This window comes from Zosterops lateralis (genome assembly GCF_965231275.1).
Source record: "Zosterops lateralis genome assembly, chromosome: 7".
In the NCBI taxonomy this organism is placed as follows: domain Eukaryota; kingdom Metazoa; phylum Chordata; class Aves; order Passeriformes; family Zosteropidae; genus Zosterops; species Zosterops lateralis.
Genome location: NC_139767.1, coordinates 29,390,737 through 29,411,859, shown reverse-complemented (window position 1 = coordinate 29,411,859; position 21,123 = coordinate 29,390,737). Strand labels below are relative to the sequence as shown.

The following is a 21,123-nucleotide window of genomic DNA, read 5'->3' as shown; positions in this document are numbered from 1 at the left end:
CTTGCTGTGGAGGCACTGATCTTAAAATTCTTGAAGAAGTGCTTTAGTTACAATCCCCTGGCCTTGTTCATAAATAATACTGAGAATCAGTACAATACAATACAGTATCAATACATTTTCTGTATTCATACATGCAGAAGAAGATTAGGAGGTTAACTGTAGTTCTGTCATGGGTTTATGTACAGTTATAGAATTTACTTTTTTTGTGAATTGCAGTTTGCAGAGTGGGGTTAGATTTCTTTAGTGTATATAATTTTCACTTATTTAAAAGTAAACTTTAGTTCAAATGTTGAAATATTAGTTCTCAGTCACTTTCTCAGATTTCCATGGGGCACTGTTTTCAAAGCCTTCCAGCTGAACCCTCTGGGACTGATGAGGTTAGAGGTATAAATTATTGAAGAGGAAGCATTTGGAGATGTTTTGGTCTAGACAAAGTGGAAATCCAAGTGGAAAGGAACATGCAGATGATGGTAAAATGTGATGGTCATTGGATGTGGAACTACATCACCAGGAGAGCTGCACTACAGTGCTTCTTGCTGTGTGACAAAATCAGCTATTATATCTGTCACACCCAAAAAAACCCCAGAGGTGAAACGATTTTAATCAAAGGCTATTTAGTTTATCTTTGTCAGATAAATAGACTTCCATAGGTCATACACATAGTCCTGCTGCATTCACTGCAGTCTGAACTTACCTTTCTGATTTTTCCTGGGTTCTGTTAAAGGTACCTGTGATTTAGGCACATCAGTTAATGGGGGTGCAGTGGCTGTAGCCTGAATGTGCAGGGCTATGTACAGTGTCTCACTGAAAAGCAAGGGTGTGGTTTGCATTCACTAGAGCTGAAAAACAATTAGCTGTGACTAGGGACAATTTTCAGATGATTAAAACCCAAGCTCATGCATTTTTATGACTATGCAATCTCATAATTTTCAGCTAAATTAAGGCAGTGAGCAAGTCTAAACTGTACTTCCCTTGTATGCCAATAATAACAAATGAGAGGCGTCTGCAGAGGATGGGTTTGATTATGTCTCCTTTGGCTTCTCTGTACATTTTAGATATACGACACCCTCTGCTCTCCTTGGTTTTATTTTTATCTGTAGTACCACTTAATGAGCTATTAGAAATTAAATTCCTAGACAGTCCTGCTGGCTGGTCTCCATTGCAGGATATTACTGCAATACTGATTGCTGCTGTAATAGCTAGGACATGTATTTTTGCTTTTAAAAGTAACATTAAAAATCAGCAGCTTGGTTTTTTCTTCAAAAAATGCACATTCTTATATCTCTTGGCTTGTGTTATATCACTGAATGGCAGTGATTTACTCTGTGGCTGTTTTTATTAGTGTCACCCTAAATGGCTTCCTTTAAGATGAAACAGTGTAACATGTTGTATTTATCAAACTGTCAGATTTCTAATTAATCTGATGATACCGTCTATAAATGAGGTGTAGACAGCAGCTTCAGCTGTTATTGAGAATTTACCCCAGTGCTTAGCCCAGCTATATTTGCAACCAGAACCCACTAATGGAGATGATCCCTTGGCACTCACAGTCCTGATTTCCCCACTTTTCCCCTTCTGCTGACCTGGGGCTACTTTGTCCATTTAACAACCAAGACAGGTTGGACTCTGAATAATTTAATTTAGTCTTCAACATGCTACAACCTACAGAAATTTTAATTCAAAATTTAAATAAGATTGGAGACAAATTTCTTTTGAAGAAGCAAATAGTGTCTGATATTTGGGTCATTGTTTCAGTTCTTTGTAATAATAGGAATTTTTTCTCATGCTGGACCTGAATTGTCTATTAAGAGTGTGTTCTTCAGTGTAGGATTGTGCCCTACTGTGAGGTGAGGGCATTGAGGTGGCATTTCTAGATTTATGGGAACATACAACATAAAGTGAGTCTTTAAAGTTGTGATCTTAAAGTGAGTAATTTGTAGCCATGGTACTTGTAAGCCTTCTTTAGGGCAATTGATTTTCAGAAATGGTAATGTATTTTCTCTATAGTGATAATAATAAGTCTCCGTGTCAAGTGCCTTTGATAGATTCTCGTTTTTGGCAGATTCAATTTGCTTCAAGTTGAATCTTCAAAGGAGAAACGAGTGGATTTTCCCATCAGGCCAGAGGAGGAGATGTTTTGGCTTCTGGTTTAGGTTTCAGAATATGTTGATGTGACCTGCACTTGGATGCATGTTGTGTTCTGTAGAACATCTGTTCAGGAGCATGGCTGGGTAGGGGAAAGGGTGCTGGAAACAAGAGATTAATGACATCACACTGATGTAGGAATAGCTACAAACTGTTTAGGTTGGTGGCTGCAATCCAGGGGCCTTTTAATAAGCTAGTGAAAGTTAATTTTCTTCATGAGTCCAAAAGTACAAAGTTTGTTTTGAAGAGAGAGCAGGAACCAGAAGCAGCATGGATACAAAGTTTTTAATTACATGAAATGTGTAAAAATGTGTCTAGAAGTGCCTGGTGTATTGGTGCAGCTAATTATGATTTAAAATTATTTGGAATTCAGTAAGTCTGGTTAAATTGCCATAAGAAACTATTTTAGGAACAAGGCTGGAAAATTCTGGAAAATCTGTAAATGTAGCTTTATTGAATTCATAGTGCCATTCTAAAAATGAGCATAAAATTCATCTCCTGAGAATAAAGATGGTCAGAAGCTGGGAGGATCTAAAATGTGTTTGGTATTGTCTGATTGCTTTTCTCTCTCTTTTGATAGTGATCACATGGAAAATATTTGTGGCTACTTAATGAAATACACCAATCTTGTCACTGGTTGGCAATATCGGTAAGTCTTTTATGGTGCTTTTTAGTAATGTTGGTCTCTGCAGCATCCAAATAAACATCTTTCAGATTTTTTTAATAATACTTAGGTTTCCCTTTTTCTAGTAGGCAAACTTTATGCAAAAATATAATGCTTTTCTCAATATAGATTAAGCTCATAATGTGTGGATGAATAATATTTGTATTAAGGCATGAATATAAAAAAGGCATAGGCAATATAAACCAATTAACTCATTTACTTGCTTATAACTATGTTAATCTGTGTAAAAAGCATTAGGTTTTTTCTCCTTTTCCATTAAAAGTATATTATTTTGTGGTTTTTGCTGTCTTCACCTTTGTGCCAACTAATGCTATCACTTAAAAAAATTAAGACTTCATTACTGTAAATTCAAACTCAAGCAGGCTTTTCCCTTTCCCCAGAATGTAGTCTCCCCTGGAATAACTTGATTTTCTCTCTCAGGTGAAATTCTCTGGTCAGGTTTCTTGTTAAATGCTGTTCCTGGAGCAGCACAGTGTAATGAAATTAATGTTGGAGAGACAAGTCCTTAGTGAACCACATTGTGCCGCTTGTGCTGCCTCTGGCATGGAATGACTCATGTCAACATACTCAGCATTAAACTCAAGTGAAAGTTAAAGCATAATGTCCAGTTCCATTAAAAAAAATAAAATCTGGAATTACTTCAGTTTTATGATTTTGCATCTCAACTCCTTTCTACCTGGGGATGTTTAATGTATATAATTTAAGAATGTGTTAAGCCTTAATTATTCAGGATATCATTTTTGATTTTTCCAAATTTTGCGATGATGTTCTTCTGTGGGCATGTTGTTCTGTTCCTGCACTCTGAGAAAAAAAACAGCAAGAGATTAATTTTTGTGCCATCTTGGGGACATAATTCACATGTTTAGGGGTTTTTCTGACACAAGTCTTTTAGTCCCAATCCTATCTGTGCGAACTTGTAAGGAGAGTATTGACTTCCCCCAGTACCACCACCTGCACAAAAAAAAAAAAAAAAAAAAGAAAAAAGAAAAGGAGCTGGTTTTATTTGGTGTATTTACCTTGTTATCCTTGCAGGTATTTTGTGTTAAACAATGATGCTGGCCTGCTGGAGTACTTTGTGAATGAGCAGTCTAGACATCTGAAGCCCAGAGGTACCCTGCAGCTGGCTGGAGCTGTCATTTCCCCCAGTGATGAAGACTCTCACACCTTCACAGTCAATGCTGCCAGCGGGGAGCAGTATAAACTAAGAGGTAGGACCTGGATTCTTGGGCAGGGGATCCTTCCACTAGAGGACAGTCCTGGCTCTCACCTGGGGCTGCTTGGCTGGGCTTGGCTGCAGGGCCAAAGCAAGAGAACCTGGTTGGTAAAGAGCTGCCTTGAAAATTATGTGCAAAACCTGCATCCCACTGTTCAGCTAGAAATGGTCTGTATTTATGGATAGTTCCATAATGTTTGGGTTTGATGACCTTCAGAAGATTTCATATGTGTAGAATGGGGTTTAATCTACATGTTTGGTGTCCTTAAATTCTACTGATTCAAAGTTTTCTAAATCATTGTAGTAGCAGTACTGTGGTGATGCTCACAGAGAATTTAATTATTCCTAACATTTGGTTTGTTAGCCACCTTATGGTGGTTATAAAAGCCCATTCTCTGATTTTGTAGGCTGCAGAAATCTAGGCTAATAATTTTGCATATTTCTTATCTTGAAGACTTGCTGTAATTTTCTAATTTGGAATACCTTGCTCTTGTTCCAGGAATATGTTTCATGTTGTTAGATTACAATATCTGTGAGAGCAGTTATGGCTTGTTGATGTTTTTAAATTAATTTTGTAATACTAAAAATAGCATAAAGAAAGAAGAAAGTGTATATTATTTATGTTGAACTTGACTTAACATTATAGCTATTACAGGCAAATGAGTTTTAGATTAAAAATAAATTATTTTGCACTGTTAGTCTTGTGGTTTTTAAGAATTGAGCAGCCGTTTTTGCCCATACTTTGAAATGTCTTCATTTAACAGAATCCTTTTGGTTTGCTTTTATTAGCTACTGATGCTAAAGAGCGGCAGCACTGGGTTAGCAGGCTACAGATATGCACACAGCATCACACAGAAGCTATTGGAAAGGTATGACTGATGCTCTCATGGGCAAAAAATCAGGTGGTAGAAGTAGTTGCAAATGCAATTTCAGTGTTATTGAAGCCCTTCCATTTTGGGAACATTACTTTTTTTTTCTTTTTTTTTTTTTCCTTTAACCCCTTTTTTTCTAAAAAGCACTCAGCAGCCCACAGATAAATTTAGGATGAATTCCATGTTTGAGAAAAAAGTCTTCAACACTGTATCTGAGTACTGTTGTTTCCATTTGCTAACCATATGGTGGGTGTGCATATAATATATTTCATAGAACCTCCTGGATTGCCATAACACCTGTTCTGATACCTGAATAAAATCTTGTTTAAGTTACAATCAGCATCTTGTAGATGGTTTTGTTGTAAGAGATAAGTTGAATTAATAGCTCTAAATGAAATTCCATTATTTTAAATGTCAGCTCTATCCCTGCAGGACCTGTTAGGACTCAATTTCTGGTGCTGTTGCAAATCAAGTACTGATCTTCAAGTCAGAGAAGTGATACTTACTGATCAATCTTACTTCACAGATTGTTCTTAATTAGACTATGAAAGAGGGCAGCTAGAAGCAGACAGTGGAAAATATTTAGCAGTTGCTACTAATGCATTATTAGGGCTTTGCCATCTTTCCTTGCTCTATAAAAAATTAAACTGTTCTGCTGTATCTTTCACATTAGAACATTTGCTGGTTATTAGGATTAATTGTAAATGTTTCTCAATATGCTTATTTATTCACTAGAACAACCCTCCTCTGAAATCTCGCAGCTTCTCTCTTGCATCCCAAGGAAGTGCCAACTCTCCTGGTGTGCAGAGAAGACCCAGTCAAAATGCAGTTTCCTTCTTCAATGTTGGACATCACAGATTGCCAACGGGAAAAAGAGTTCCCATTATGCAGCCAGATCACCTTGTAGATGTTAGAGAGGTTTGTATGCTTTAAATTCCCTTACAGATTTTTGAGAGCTGTGGTGTTACTTGTAAGGTCGTGGAGAAACCTGCTGTTCTTAGTTGGATATATTGTCAGTAGCATGTCCTAAGCTATTCTTGCACACAGCTGTGTGAGGATAAGTAACTTGCCCTGGCTAATTGTACAAGTACATGGTGTATATTCTGTGATTTTTGTACTCTGCTATAGTATCCTGATGCTGAAGGTAAAACCATGTTCTCATCCTTGCAAGTTGTAGCACTACAGGTGACAAGGGAATATCCTTAAGGGATATAACGTGCTGTGATCCTGTTCTACACTTTTATTCCCATGTCAAGCTATAGAAGAACTGACTAAACTGTGCTTGTGTCTCTTATTACTAATGAGAAGTTGGTCATGATTGTATTTCAGAATGCTAATACCATTTTCTGGTAGGCTGATTCATTTAGAGAAATTGTCTAGGGATGGATGTGACTGAACAGAGAGCAATTCAGACACCTGCTTTTTTCACTATATGTTCAGGTGTAGTGTATTTTGGGAGAAAAATCCAGAAATAATTATCTTTCCATCTTAACTGACAAAACAGACTGACTACTGGTTGATTTTGACTTGTGAATATTTCCAGCATGGATCTTGCCTCTCTAAAGATAATACATTGCAAACCTGTGTTATTTAGTAGTAGTATTGATGTTAATAAGTATTTTAATGTTTAACTATAATTAGTGTGCTGTGATACATTTCTTGGCAAAAATAAGTTTCTAATGGAGGTCCTTTTAATTTAGCAAGTAAAGATACAGGGAGCATGAATAGCTAGAAATTGAACTTAGACAAACTGGAATAGAAGAATGCTGTGTGTTGTGAGCCTCATTAACCTTAAAGTATGTGGCCTGAGCCCTGTGGTAAGTTCTCCAGTAAACGGGTGTTTCACTGGTGTGCCATTCTGTCATTGTGCCCTGATTTATATCAGCTACTAAGGTGTAATTATTCAGTAGTTTACACAAGGTAACTGGCTCTTTAAACCTTAGAGTGTGAATCTCTCCCCACAGCAGACTGTTCTTGCAGATGTCTTGCAAAAGGGTAATTGCTGCCATCCTGTTTTTATCCTCTTAGAGCAGTAAAGTCTCCTGTAGTGCTAATGCAGAGATGTGTGAAGTGCTGCCAGGTACTCAGGAAAATGAAAAAGTTTCAGAAATTGCTTTTTCACTTTTTTGAATTTTCAAACACTGTTATGGCATTCAAAATTTCAGGGAGGAAACAAGAGTATGTGTGAGCTGGAGAACTGAAGCAGTGGCTTGCATCCTGTAATTGGGATAAAGTGGAATGACTTTTCCTGGCATTATGAAGAGTACAGGAAGCTCTTCATGCTCTTTTGATTTCTACTGAGTTTAGTGGCACAGCATGATTATTTATCAACTTAAAAACTTTTGACCTGTATAGAGGAAGAATTCTCAGTAGTACTGGCTCTTCTGAATGTTAGTTTGATTGCATTTTCTAAGCTAAAATGCTTGTTAGATACAGTGCCTAGGATTTTTTAGATATAATTAAAGTACTGAACGGCAGGTACTTGCCTGAGCATGGTACAGCTTGAATACTTAGAAATGCACTTTGAAAAGCTGTGGAAAGAGCAACTTCTTTCAAAGAATCTGCTACATTATGACTTTCTTTGGTTTTCCCTGTGCACTGCACTATACCTGGGTCTCCTTGTCAGTCCCTTTCCCTTTAACTGCTCCTTGTTCTTGGCTGAATATGTGTCATGATGCTGATGTGGTTACTGTGCAAAGCAAGAGGTTTAAGAAGATCTTTTTGCTAACTTGCACTAAATGCAGGTGTCTTTGTGTTTGCAAAGTGAGAAGAATAGCCTGTGTATTTTTCCAGGATTTTGGATTTTTAGTTGGTGTGCTTTTCTTCTCCTAGCACCATTTCCACCCCCCCCTCCCCCAAAGCTGAGTGTATAATTAGGAAAAACCCTAGGACTGTTTGAAGTGTGTTCTTTGAAAGGAAAGATGTGCTTATTTGAGCTTCATGGCTAAGCATAGCATGGCTTGTCCTATTGTCTGACCTGATCCTGGAATGAAGTACTTGGGGCCTACCACATGGTGAATTACTAACAGTAAAGGTCACCAGAAGGATTGTGGTGATTTGTCAACAAATTATCTGTGAGATTTTTGTGGGGGCTTCTTTTTAAGCCAACACACTTTTTCAAAGTTAGAGAAAAACTGCACACAAAGACTTCTATCACGTTTGTGACTGGAGAAAAATGAGACACATGTTGTGATAGCAGCTGGTGTGTGCATAGGCAAGGCTATCTATAACTAAATGTTTTAGTAGCTTTCTGCCCTGTTGCTCTTGGTATATGCTAAGGCTGACTCTGCACAGTTAATGCCACTTATAACGAGCCAATGCTCTGTAAGTTCACACCTTCACATGGTATGGAGCCAAGCCCCTTAAAAGTTCCAAAGATCACATACTATGAACTTGGATGAGTACATGTTCCTTAAGTATTACATAAAAGCAGTTCCTGGAAGGGATTGCAGGTAGTAGTACTGAAAAAAAAAAAATCAGTCAGATACTGCTAGGATTAGGAATTAAATAATTGGAGTGAAAAAGCTACCTAGTGCCATAGCAGTTAAATGCATGTTTCTTTAAAGGTTTTTAAAAGAAATTCTGTTGCTGCTCTGCTAAATTGATCTGTCCTTACATTTTCCTCCACTACCAGAACACAGTGATTGCAGAGTAGTGCTGTCCAGTTACATGGATGCTGTTTGTTGTTCCTCCCCAGAAAAGAGATAAGTATGTGTAGGAATTTGCTTTCATCCCTGTGATTCAAAATCAGTATTTTGTTTCTGTGAGTATCAGGAGGAATGTCCTGCCTGATGGCTGATATGCTTTGCCCCTGTACCTCATGTGGGCAGATGTGCTGTTGCAGATTCTGTGATTTAGGGGTGTGGAGCTATGTGTGAAGGAGGAAAGGAGCTTGGAGGAGAGCAAGGGGAACAAGGACAACTGGACAGGACAGCTGCAATTTGAATACAGAATTAAGGTGAAAATCCTGTTGGCTTTTCTTCCCTCCCTGCGAAGTAAATGCTGAGATAGTGATAATCAGTGTGGTGTTAGTGCAGACATTAAATGAAGATCTTTTATGGTTTGAGCCAAAATGAGGAATGCAGGTCTTCTCTGTTAAAGTACTGGACCTCTGATTGTAGGGAGTGAAAAAATCTTGGTACCCACAGACAGTAGATCCTATTCCAGGCTCTGCAGAACACAGAGCTTAATCACTTCTCATGTAGAGTGCATGTGGGAGAGACCTTAGAATTTTAGCTTTTATATTTTTCATGTATTTGTAACCCTGCAATTCCCCCCTTATCCCCATCCCTATCAACTAGGCATGAAAGTGTTTGATATTTACTACAACGAGTGTCTTGTTCAAATTCTTCTTTACCTTTCTTTTCAAAGTCACTTTGATATTCTTTTGCTTGTTAATAAAGTGCCATATATTTTTGTGAATAGATTCATGATGCATTTAAAAACTCTGTAATAGTAATAGTTCTCAGAGTCAAGAAAAAAAAAGTACAGTTAATGTTACATATATATGTTACCTTGTAGTTTTATTTTTGTCTTGAAACCATTTGGGATCCTCTGTATGCACAGCTGAACACACAACACTCCACCACCTGATAAGTGACTGTTTTGTTTGACAGATGATGTCTCAGGCTGAGGGCCAGCAGAGAGACTTGATCAGGAGCATAGAATGCCTTCCTGCCTCCGGTCACCTTACATCCTTGGATCAGGACCTGTTGATGCTCAAAGCAACTTCCATGGCAACCATGAACTGCTTAAATGACTGTTTCCATATTCTCCAGTTACAACATGCTTCTCAACAAAAGGGATCCTTACCAGCAGGTGGGTACAGGTGCTCACAGAGTGCAGAACTCTGTAACAAATACAAATTCCTTCCTTCTTGCAAAAATGTTAGTTCCACTAGAACATGGGCAAAGGAAACTGCTGACTGTCTGGTTTCTTGTGAATTTTTCCAGACCCCAACTTGTTTGTGTTAGGTGGAACTCTGTGCGTGTTGAATATATATATATTTTTAAAACATTTATTCTATCAGGGAGTCTGTGGCAGCAGCTGCATAAACATAACATCTAATTGTGGTACAACATCTCACAACAGAATAAACTACATAAGGCACCCCAACACAAAGGCTGCCTTTGGGATATAACTGTAATAGTAGTGGAGGAATTTTATGGGTTTGCAGATTCTAGGATATGTAGTGTCCACTACAACTCCGTCAAATGTCATTCTCTTTAAGTTCTTTTTTTGCACACTGAATGCCTATTATAAATATTTATATATGTGTAGCTTCCATTTCCAATTAATCATTAAAATACAAAACTCTTAAGTTTGCACTGGTTGTTATTAATATTGTTTAAATATCAGTATTCTTGTTTTGAGTTACTGCCTTAGTCTCAACCATGGTCTAAAGACAAGTGTTGTATTCTGTTCTGATGCCAGAATGGACTTGTAAGCAATGAAAATTGCTTAAAGGTTGAGAAAAATAGAATCTCTTTTAATAAACAACTGACCACCCCAACAAAGAAATAAAAACCCCCCAACCTGCTCATGAGTGTGGAATATGTGCATTGACAGGCAGCAGACAAATACGTTGCCACATCTGCACAACTGATCACTTCTATGCAAGTAAGAGCTTAGTGGAATTGTTCTACCTGATTTTTGTGCAGTGTATGGAACTGAATGTGGTCATGGTTGTTTGTAAATTCTTCTGGCATCTTATTGTGCCTTTTTTCATGTGTTTACTTTGTGGCTTTTTGTGAGGTTTATAGGAACTTCAAATGCTTCACACACAACAGATCAGTAGATACAGTAAGTATGTAACAGAGTACACAGTTGTCTCTCTCTCACAAAGTACATACTTTGACTCTCTCCTTATCTGTCCCATAGTCTCATATTTGTGGTGCCTGCTTTGCCAGGGCGTATTATTTCAGAGTTGTAATTAATTTAGCTTCCAAGATGAAAAAATGTTATATAAAAGTATTAAAACTATATAAAAAGTGTTTATGATTCTGAAATCACCAGAGGCATTAAAAGAGAATATATTAATAGATTGATTTTTTTTTTTTTTGCTGTATTTCAGTTCAAAATTTCATTTTAAACACAAAAAACTGGTTGGCAACTCTTCAGATACTTGTCTGAACTCTGAGGTTGTGCTGAAAGAACTCTTCCTATTCTCTGTGGATTTTTTGACTGTTGATGCATAACTGTGGGAGATGCACATCAGATGTATTTTTGTTTTGCCATTTTCACATATGCACTACTAAGATGATTTTTTGACTCGTATCTGGGGACATAAGTAGGGTCCAATGAGCACCACTGTAATAACTTTAGAAGATAGTTTTGGTTTGGGTTTTTTTTGACAAGTGGTGTAGGTTTTTAATTTTTAAACCATGCAGGGAAAAGCCTAATTCGCTGACTGCTATTCAGTTGATATCTGCCTGTTATGGCCAAATCTAAAAATACTGCTTGAAAATGTCCAAATCTTGAAGATTTCTGGTGATATCCTGGGGAGATGATGGAGAAGAGAGGATCAGCAGATTGGATGATGCATTACTGGGGCCAGAGTTAAAAAGAGACCATTAAAAGAATGCGTGTGTCTGCAGCCTTCCATCTCCCCCCTGCTGTGGCCTTTTTCAAGACACTGTAATAGATTTGTTCCTTTCAAGGGTTGCCAAGAACTTTTAAAATTTTTTTTTTAAATCCATTTAGCTTAGATTTCTCCTCTTGACTAAGGAGGGATACTTCTGGTTCAACTGGTGGAGCCAGGCTTAAAAACCAAGGACTGGAAATAATGTAAGAATGCCAGTTTGCTATAGATGGTTAGATGACAAAAAACCCCAATGAACAAAAAAACCCCAGAACAAGCAAAAGACTGAAAATATTGCCCTAACACATTGAAGTGTATTCTGAATCATAAACTTAAAGGTTAACAAGAAACCTATTTCACCTATTGACTTTTCCTAAATTCCAGTTGCAAGTGGTGTGCAACAACGATTTGCAACTCTTGAAGAAAAATGTAGGAAGTGAAAACTCAAGAGGTCTGCCCTGTACCAGAGAGGAAGTGCTGACAACTGTTTAAAAAGAAATTGGTGAAGACTCTAGAGGAGGAGAATGTCACAAGTGAGGAGAATGGCTTGTGCCTATGCAAAATAGCTGAGAGCAAATTTGTATATGCTTTTCCAGTGGAAGAGAAGTCTTAAGATGGTATCTTGTCCATTCACAAAAGTTAAAACACAGCTGGTAGCTCAAATCTTGCAAAAATACCCTCTTAACAGCAAAAATTAAACAGAAAATACAATAAATAAGGTTATTTTAGGTGTAGGTGATAGAAAATATTGAATGGAAGCTGTTGAGTAAATTCAAGCTAATACAGAGGCAGTGAGTGTAGATTAAATGCAGCCTAGAACATGCAGTTAGAGATTATTGTATTGAAAGTTACAGCTTAGAAAGCAGATGTCAGGGAGAGATTTTTAATACAAGTAAAATCTTTTCAAAAAGGTGTGACAGCAACATTCTGAGCATCTTGGTTTTTTACTACCTTGAAGCTTCTGTTTAAATAGCTTTAATTTAGTGTGGTCAGGAATTCTTGTTTCTTATGATGTAGTGGATTAATGAGTAATGGATGATGGAAATAAGCTATCTGGCTGTGGAAAAGTTGTCTTGTCTCAATAGCAAAGCTGAACTTTTTTCCTGCCCCAGTATGTTCCTGGTGGAAATGCTACTGTTTATCTGAATTAAGCTTACTCTGCCTGTTTTGGTTGAGGAGGTGACCTAGTTGCAAGTGACAGGGGTCTGGAAATAGAGGATTGTGTATCATATGGGAAGAGACAACAGAAACTGTAGAATAGGTATCATAGTATAGCACAGGGAACTGCTATCTGGTGGTAGAAATTTAGATTTCCTAATAATTTCTGTCTTTGCAACCCAGCCAAGATGGTTTGTCGGTTTGTGTATTCTACAGTAAAAACTGATTGGAATCAGTTTACTGAACCCATATATTTATTAACCTTTGAAAAAGAATGGAACATTTGTATTATTAATGTGGAACCCGACCCGTTCTGATAAATTAACTGGGAGTAACTAGAGATGCTGGAATCATCAGGTGGGTAATAGCTTTCCAAACCCTGCCGGTTTTTTTTTGTTTGTTTGGTTGGTTTGGTTTTTCAGTGTTATCTTTTTTGTTTATTTGTATTTTTTTTGGCTTTCTTGTTTTGTTTTTGTTTTGTTTTTTTTTTTTTTTTCCTTTTTTTTTTTTTTTTTTGAGAGAGAGAGAGAGAGAGCTATTATTTATTCAGCAGTGTGTGCCTGCCTTCTCTGCAGCTGAGAAGAGACAAGCACCCTCTCCAGAGAAAAGAGTGGCAACAAAATTTCTGCTTTAGGTCTTAGTCTAGAACAGAGCTGGGTTTTAGAAGCTGATATGTGGAAAGCTGTTCGGTTTGGTTTTTTTTAAATTTTAGTACCAGTTAAAGAAACGTGTAAGGGCTGCTTAACATTCCCATGATACTGGGCTCCTCCTGTAGTGTCTGATTACACCTTTCATGACACCAACTAGTTTCTCCAGTCCAAGTTGCATGTATTACAGCTTGCCAATCCCAGTGTTTGTGCTAATGATCACTGAAGGTGGTGTCTCATTGCACCACCTTTGTTTGGTGGCTGCTGGAGGCATTGGCTGCAGGAGGAATTGGCTGCTTTCAGCTTATTCCATAAAAAATAGTTCTTTTGTTGGAAACTGCTATTTCCTGACCCTGCAGAGGATGAGCAAGCTTCAGCGCAAACTTTCCTTTGCTTCAGGAACGACAATCAGTTGGTTGGAACCGAAGATCTCCCTGGCAAACCACTTCAAAAATGGAGCAGCTCAGAATTTCCCAGCAGAGATAAACAAGCCAGCATCTGTCAGAGAAGAGCAGTCCATTGCAGAGCCCTGCCAGCTAACAAGGGTAAGGTAATGTGACATCCCATTTCTGTGGGGAATTATTCGGAGGAATACCTGTAAATGTTTCAATTGTATTATGTTAAAATGATTTAATGGCAATTACTCTCATACTTTTGGTTAGCTGTGGAGGAGGAGGAGTGAGGATGGTTGCAGTAAATGAAACTCTCTGCCTTGTTTATTCAACAGATTTTTGCTGCTTTATGTAACTTGCTGTCAAGTGGAGGGAGCCAATTGGGGTAGTAATGCAAGGCATTGAAATAGGTTTTTTGAACTTCATTATTTGCTTGTTTTAGATAAAGTGCAAGGGAATGCTGCCTAACTGAAATTCATGACACTCTCAAAATAGGCCCAGGAAGAACTGCCTAAGCAGACAAAAGATGAAATTGCTGGCCTTCAGCTATTACATTTCCCTTTCTTTTCTAGGTCTTGTTGCATTTGATTTTTTTAATCTGAGCAAGTCTCATCATTTGACTGCAGGGTGGCTTAATGCATTTGAAATACAGTTACAGTCTGTATCGTTTTCAGCTACAGACTGTATCATTATAACTGACAAAATGGATTTGAATTACAAAACACTGAAATAAAAACCAGCAGGGATTATGATGAACATGTTTTCCTAACTAAGCTAGAAAATCATAATTACATCCTCTTTATGCTAGTTGGTTTCACACAGTTGTTTGCCTGAGACTATGTAACTGTGAAAAGATAATGTGCTGTTTTATGTCTCTGCAATAGCACTGGTCTGTCTTTGAGCAAAATCGAAATGGAAAGGATTTTTTTCAGTTGCTATCATTTATAGATTCTTAAATGGTTGAGAGTAGTAACTATTAAGTTATAAAAAAGAAAAGATGAAACAAAACTGTGAGCTTTCAACGAAATCACTTAATTCCTTCCTTTGAATTATTAAGCTAGTCACAGTTTGAGTACTTAATGTATGTGAGATATGACTAGTGTTATCACACCCTGTAAGTATTTCCAGCTCCCTTATTTCTGAGAGCAGAACAGCATAGCATCCTTGGAAAGGAGTCACCTCTGTGATACTGCACTTCTCATCAGGATTTGAGCTCTGTTTAAGGGCTTGGTTCCCACTTTTGGTGGCTGACATTTTGGTGGCTGTTCGTAAATCTGCCTTGAGGCAGGGCAGCTGCTCCAGGACAAAGAGCTTTGCTTAGGCAGAGGCATATTGCTGCCTTCCCATGGCATTCAGTGCCTCTCCCCTCTGCATCTGCCTCCCTCCAGCTGTTTGCCCCAGGAGGATGCAGCTCAGAGCCCTAGGAATGCCACCATCCCTCCTGCCTGAAGTGTATCACTCTCTGCTTGCTTTGTGGTGGTTGTTAAAACGGTGCAGATACAATTTCTAGTCTGTCTGCTTTAGCTACACAGACACCGGCACCTGCAGCTTCCTGTGCCTGGGGTTTTGTTATTTAATTGAAACTACTTCAAGTTACTTTTTTTCTTTCACTGTTACATATTTGCACTCACAGCAACATGATAATGCTTGTGAAGCGCAGCTTGTAGATACCAGACATGATGGTAGTCCTGGAACTTGGAACTACAGTCTGATACAGCCTTTGGAGTAGTGACAGCAACACTGGGAAGGCTAAAGTAGTGTGGAGGTGGAGGGGATTATTGAGGTAGTTGGAATTTTGCTGCTAGCTTTTGCTTTGCTATTTCAGTGTGTCTGTTACATGCTTGACATTCTGTGAACGCACAAAACTTACAGGATTTTCTTTCAAGCTTTTTTCTTTTTTTCCATGACCTGTGTGAGAGGGGTCTGAGCCTGAATCCTCCAGATGGAATCTGCACTGAGTTATCTTTATATCTGTTCAAATTCTTTAGCTGATGTTTATCTTGGGAGTAAATTCCATTGTGCAACTCTCTGCAGGGGTTTATTTAGTCTTTTTTCATACATGGACAATTAAATATAATATGAAGTCCTTTTTGAATAGTGTCTGGCCAGTTACATCTTTGAGCTAAGTTTATGGCTCTTATTCCAGGAACCTGAAGAAATAAATCCAGATGAGGAGCTGGAGGATATCTGTGATGATAAAGAAGATGATCTGGGAGCAGTGGAAGAGCAGCGCAGTGTTATCTTGCATCTTTTGTCTCAGCTGAAACTTGGCATGGACTTAACACGAGTAAGTAACTGAAGTGTCATTTAAAGTGAAGTAAAAGTGAAGTGTCATTTAAAACTCAACTCCTGTATTGAAAAGTATTGAGTTTAGTATGAAAGTGACCAGTAGCAACTTTAGGTCCCAAGATTTGATATCCCAGACTGAGACAGGTTTAGGTGAAATGTGCTGATTTTATCTTTTCTATCACCTTCTTTTTGTATTTTCTACTGTGTTTTTGTTCCTTTCCTGTAATGGACTGTTGTCTGTCCAGTGTTTGCACCTTATTCTTTTCATGCTGTTTTCTGCAGCCTTCTCATATTTTTCTTTCTGCTTTCCTTCCACGATCTCTCTTCTATTATGATAATGCTTTTCCACACAACTTGTATAACCCTACACCTGTGCTCATGCTGCTTCTGAAAAGACGTTTTCTTTTGGTTCCCCCTTATCTATCTTTAGATGACTGTTTAAGCTTCTTGCCTATTCTCATTTCTGTGTTTGCTCACAAGCAGGCAAGAACAAAGTTACACTGGAGAGAACTGGATTTAACACTTGAGTGCAGATCTCAAAAGCAAGCAGCTTGGAAAAATTGACACTCAGGTGCTTTTAGACAACTTGGGCAGCAAATCTGGGAAAATCAGGATGCCACCAGCTTATGTTTAATTAATTCCTGTAAAGACTTCTTGCCGTAAGCACTAGGCACTTTGAAATCAAAAAATGGATTTTACAGTAGCATGGAATGAGGAAAAACTCCATTAGACAATACCTTTCCTAACTTCTGCTCTGAACCTTCTTTGCTGTAGTCCGAGTTCCTTCATGCTGGTTTCTCTTTCACAGGTATATGGGCACATTATCTCTTTGCAGTTCTTTCATGTTTTTGGGGTTTTTTACCTGATGCTCAGTTCCTTTCAATCTCTTTAGTCCTATTAGTACTCACTGGGCTTTTTTCTCCTTGTAAATTGTTTTCCTGGAACTTCTGATCACTGTATTTTGCTCACATCTTACAAGAGGAACCAAAAAAGTGCACGCTGGAAGTGTGGTGTCCCAAACAGGACAGAATCCTCCTCCCAAGGACTCCTCTTATAAAATGCCTGTCTCTGTTTTCCTTATGGCCTTATGGCTTTTCTTTTCAGGTGGTTCTTCCCACCTTCATTCTGGAGAAGCGGTCGTTGCTGGAGATGTACGCGGACTTCATGTCGCACCCCGACCTCTTCATCGCCATCACGAGCGGCAGCAGCCCCGAGGAGAGGATGATCCGCTTTGTGGAGTATTACCTCACCTCCTTCCACGAGGGCCGCAAGGGAGCCATTGCCAAGAAACCCTACAACCCCATCATCGGGGAGACCTTCCACTGCTCCTGGAGGATGCCCAAGAGCAACGTGGCCGCCGATGCTGGCGCCAACTCCTCTGCTCACTGCCCCTCGGAGCAAGGAACTCTGCCTAAAGACCCGGATGGCCAAGCAGAGCCGGACTATTACACGGTGAAATTCGTAGCTGAGCAAGTGTCCCACCATCCTCCTGTCTCAGGGTTTTATGCTGAGTGTGTGGAGAGGAACATGTGTGTCAATGCCCATGTCTGGACAAAAAGTAAATTCCTAGGGATGTCGATAGGAGTGACGATGGTTGGCGAGGGTAAGTGTAAATTCTGTGCTTTGTTCTTTTTGGAAGTTTGTTAAAATTTAATCTAAAATATTTTAATATTAAAAGTTTTAATATTAATTTGATAGCAATGTTGATGTTGTATTCAAAAGATACAAGTTGTCATTGTAAACAGCAAATTTTCATATGGAAGGAAAAAATAGAAAGGTTTACGCTTTGGCAAAAATTAGGATTATATTTGGAAATAAAATACTGACTTTTAAGCCAAAGGTCAGTTACTGTGATGCAACCTGATATTTATGAATTAATTTGCATCAGACATTTATTAACTGGAAATGTTGGATTTCTCTGTATTGCGCTTAATCTTCCTATGCACATTTTGATTTTCTTTAACTCGAAAAATTGGATCCTTTGGGGAGACACAAGGGTAGCTGCCCTCAAATTGTAATTTTCCTGTAGCTATTAGTATTTACTGCACAAGATGAGACAGCCTCTCCCACTCTGTATTTGTCCCCTGTGTATTTTGTCTAGTACCTGGAGATTCCAGGTACTTGCATATAAACTACACTCTGGACAAGGGAATGACCAAGGGAATGCCAGGGTATGTGAAAGGCACGTCTTTGGCTAGAGAGGTAATTCTGAAGTTGATGTCTCTTGTGGGACATTTCTCAAATCATAACTTTTTTTCAGAATTTCCCGTGTTGTTTGTGCTGATTTCAGACACCCCAGGGTACTGTGCTCCAGAGGTGCCAGCAGTTAGATGTGCTGTGTTCTTGTGAGGGCAAGAGGGGAGAGCTTGTGGTTTTGGTTTCTTTATAGAAATCAAACCCACTAATCTTAAAACCCAAAGAAAAAAATCTAGTATTTAATGAGATTTTTGACATTTAGTGCAAAAGTTATTGCCAGGAAGGGGTTGGGTTTATCTTGGCAGAGAGGTGCAGTAAGGAGAATTGTTTCTGCTACTTGCCTTTAGATTGGGTAAGGTGTATTATAGAAAAGGAAAGCAGGAGTATTAGCTTTCCTCAGGATCTGCAGTTCAGGGAATTAATTTGTTATTTCCTTTTGTAAGCATAAGTCTTATCTTGCTGTGCTCCAGAGCCATCAGTAAGAGAGTGACCAGCCCTTATATGCACTGCTGAAAAGTATGTGCATAGCGTGGAATTGTACTTTATGCAACAGTATTATTGAGATAAATGTCTTTTCCCAAAAGAGACTTAAATGCACATTATTCAAGTTGATACTTCCGGGAAAATGTTGGTATCTAAAATCTAATAAACGTCACTCTTGTGTGAGCTTTTTAATTTTCTTTTCTCATGTGAGGGGCTATGAGGAAAAGTAGCCAGATGGAGTATTGACTATTTGTTTCAACAACTTGTTTGACCTTTTTTGAAATGTTACTGGTTTACAGATTCTTGTATTTCTTCACACAGGTGTCTTACATCTCTTGGAACATGGAGAAGAATACACCTTCTCTCTGCCCTGTGCATATGCCCGCTCCATTTTAACTGTCCCTTGGGTAGAGCTGGGAGGAAAAGTCAACATTAACTGTGCAAAAACTGGGTATTCTGCAAGTATTAACTTTCACACCAAACCCTTCTACGGTGGCAAATTGCATCGGTGAGAACATTTTGTTTGTTTGAAATGAGATTGATCTCACTTTCAGAGAACTGAAGCTTACATGTAATTCTGTTTCACTTGGTGCAATATGAAAAAGTGACATATCATTTGGGGTTTTTTCCATTACTTATTTTGCAATAACTACTCTTGTGTCATAAGAGGATGTAGTTTTTACTTCAGTGATTTAATTTGGAAACTGTTTTGTTATCTGTCTCTCTGAAGTTAGTCACAGATGTAGAGGCTTTTTAAAGAGAGATCTGTTCAAGGTACTGTAACTATTGAAAATTTGACATGGTGATGATTGGACATTGCCAAAAGAATCTCTTGATGGGAAGCAGCACTGTTGTCATGGTTACTCAGAGCACACAGGAGTTGCTATGGCAATGGTATGGATTTTTTTGTAGAGTGACCCGTGTTATTAGACCTCAGCTGGATGATGGCTCCCTGGTCCTGTACCTCTTTAGCTGGATGAAATAGAGGATAATGATGATGGACAGCTAGACACGTATCAGTCATGCCAAGATTACAAATAACTGCCAGCAGTTTTTTATCATTAGTGCAGGTTCAGGCAGATACTATGGTCTGCAGTGCTGGCAGTGGTTGTGTGTCAGAGCAATGCAACCTGGAGAAATACAGGTAATGAGAGTTTAATGGAGTAGTTCAATACTGCACCTCAGTAGTGAGTGGTGTAACTTTGTTTGCTTTCAGCTGAGCAGAGGCAGTAATTTTGAGATTGAGATTAAAATACTTGATGTCAATATTGTCTTGTTACTACGCAACGCTTGGAAAAAATCAAGCTGTTAAAGTTTTGAAGAAGTAACTGCAGAGTTCTGACCAGGCTGATCTCTGCTGATCCTGTGGGTTCAGCCTTTTCAGAGATCTCTTGGGGGGAGGACAGGGACTCCACCATGTGTAATAGCTTTGGTGAGGTGTGGAAGTCACAGGAGAAGCAGCACAAACATAACGCTGCTTGCTTGTCAGCTGCTCTGTCTGCTGTTTTCAGTAATTGTTAGCACTTCTTAACGTCCACAAAAAATATTGTAAATGTGCTTTTATTGCTCATGTTCTTTTTCAACAAATCTTAAATTTTTGTAATGGAAAACTGTGTGAACAGCATATACTTATCAGTCTGGGTTTTTAAAGATATTTCTCATGAAGTTAATTTAGGTTTGAGCTGCTGGACTATGGTGTGACAGAAGTCCTGGCAGCTGTCTCCTGCTGTGAGCTGGCTATGAGCTTTCCCCCCTTGCCCTGGAGATTCCCTGCAGGTTTGCTTTGGCTGGCATCCTGTATCTCTGTGCTGGAAGGTCTGACCTGTGATACTCATTTCATTGCTTGAGAGATAAATTTCTCCATTTTAATGCTAGGATTGGGGAGGTTGGGTAGGTGCAGGCACAGTGGGAAATGGCACTTGTGTCCTGTGCTCCCTTTTCCTCTGAATGTGACACCATGCAAGGTGGGAGCACAGAAGTGCTGCTTTCCACTCTCTGAGATGCAGTTGTTCAAAGGACATCAGAGAGAGCTGGTGGTGTGCAAGTTGGCTGTTCTCAGCCGCACACAATGGAGTGTGGAAGGAGAAGTAGCCTGTGCTTTGTGTGAGCACTGATGAAATGCAGGAGGAAAGTGGTGAGTTTTAGGGAGGTTGTGTACAGGCAACTGCATTTTAATTGGAGCTAGAGGTAGTATCCTTTGTGAATCCTGCAGCACCTTACAAGTGAGAATGTCTCAAGTCTGATTTGTACAGTGCACAGACCCTTTTTTTTCTGTTTCTAGGAGAAAAGTTCTGTTTGAGACTGGCAATTTGCTTGCCAAGCAATGCTCAAAAACTGGGTCAGGATGAAGTGGGTGTCAGGAGGCCTTTGTACAGGTCTTGAAGTTGATAAGAAAAAAATGCATCAGTGTGTGTAATTATGGTGATACTTGAGCGTTGTGCAACACTTCGAATGAAATACTGT

General features: G+C 38.8%; 1 protein-coding gene across 1 annotated transcript in view; it reads left to right on the top strand.

The window, feature by feature from the left end:
• Positions 1–21,123, top strand: part of OSBPL11 (oxysterol binding protein like 11) — a gene marked incomplete at its 5' end in the record, with an annotated part of 37,950 nt that overhangs the window by 12,008 nt on the left and 4,819 nt on the right. The window contains 9 exons of the mRNA XM_083864880.1: positions 2,726–2,794; positions 3,863–4,038; positions 4,833–4,912; positions 5,651–5,833; positions 9,532–9,733; positions 13,700–13,845; positions 15,839–15,979; positions 17,086–17,584; positions 18,982–19,168. Of these exons, the coding sequence (XP_083721006.1) occupies positions 2,726–2,794; positions 3,863–4,038; positions 4,833–4,912; positions 5,651–5,833; positions 9,532–9,733; positions 13,700–13,845; positions 15,839–15,979; positions 17,086–17,584; positions 18,982–19,168 (1,683 nt within the window). The remainder of the gene's footprint in view (positions 1–2,725; positions 2,795–3,862; positions 4,039–4,832; positions 4,913–5,650; positions 5,834–9,531; positions 9,734–13,699; positions 13,846–15,838; positions 15,980–17,085; positions 17,585–18,981; positions 19,169–21,123) is intronic.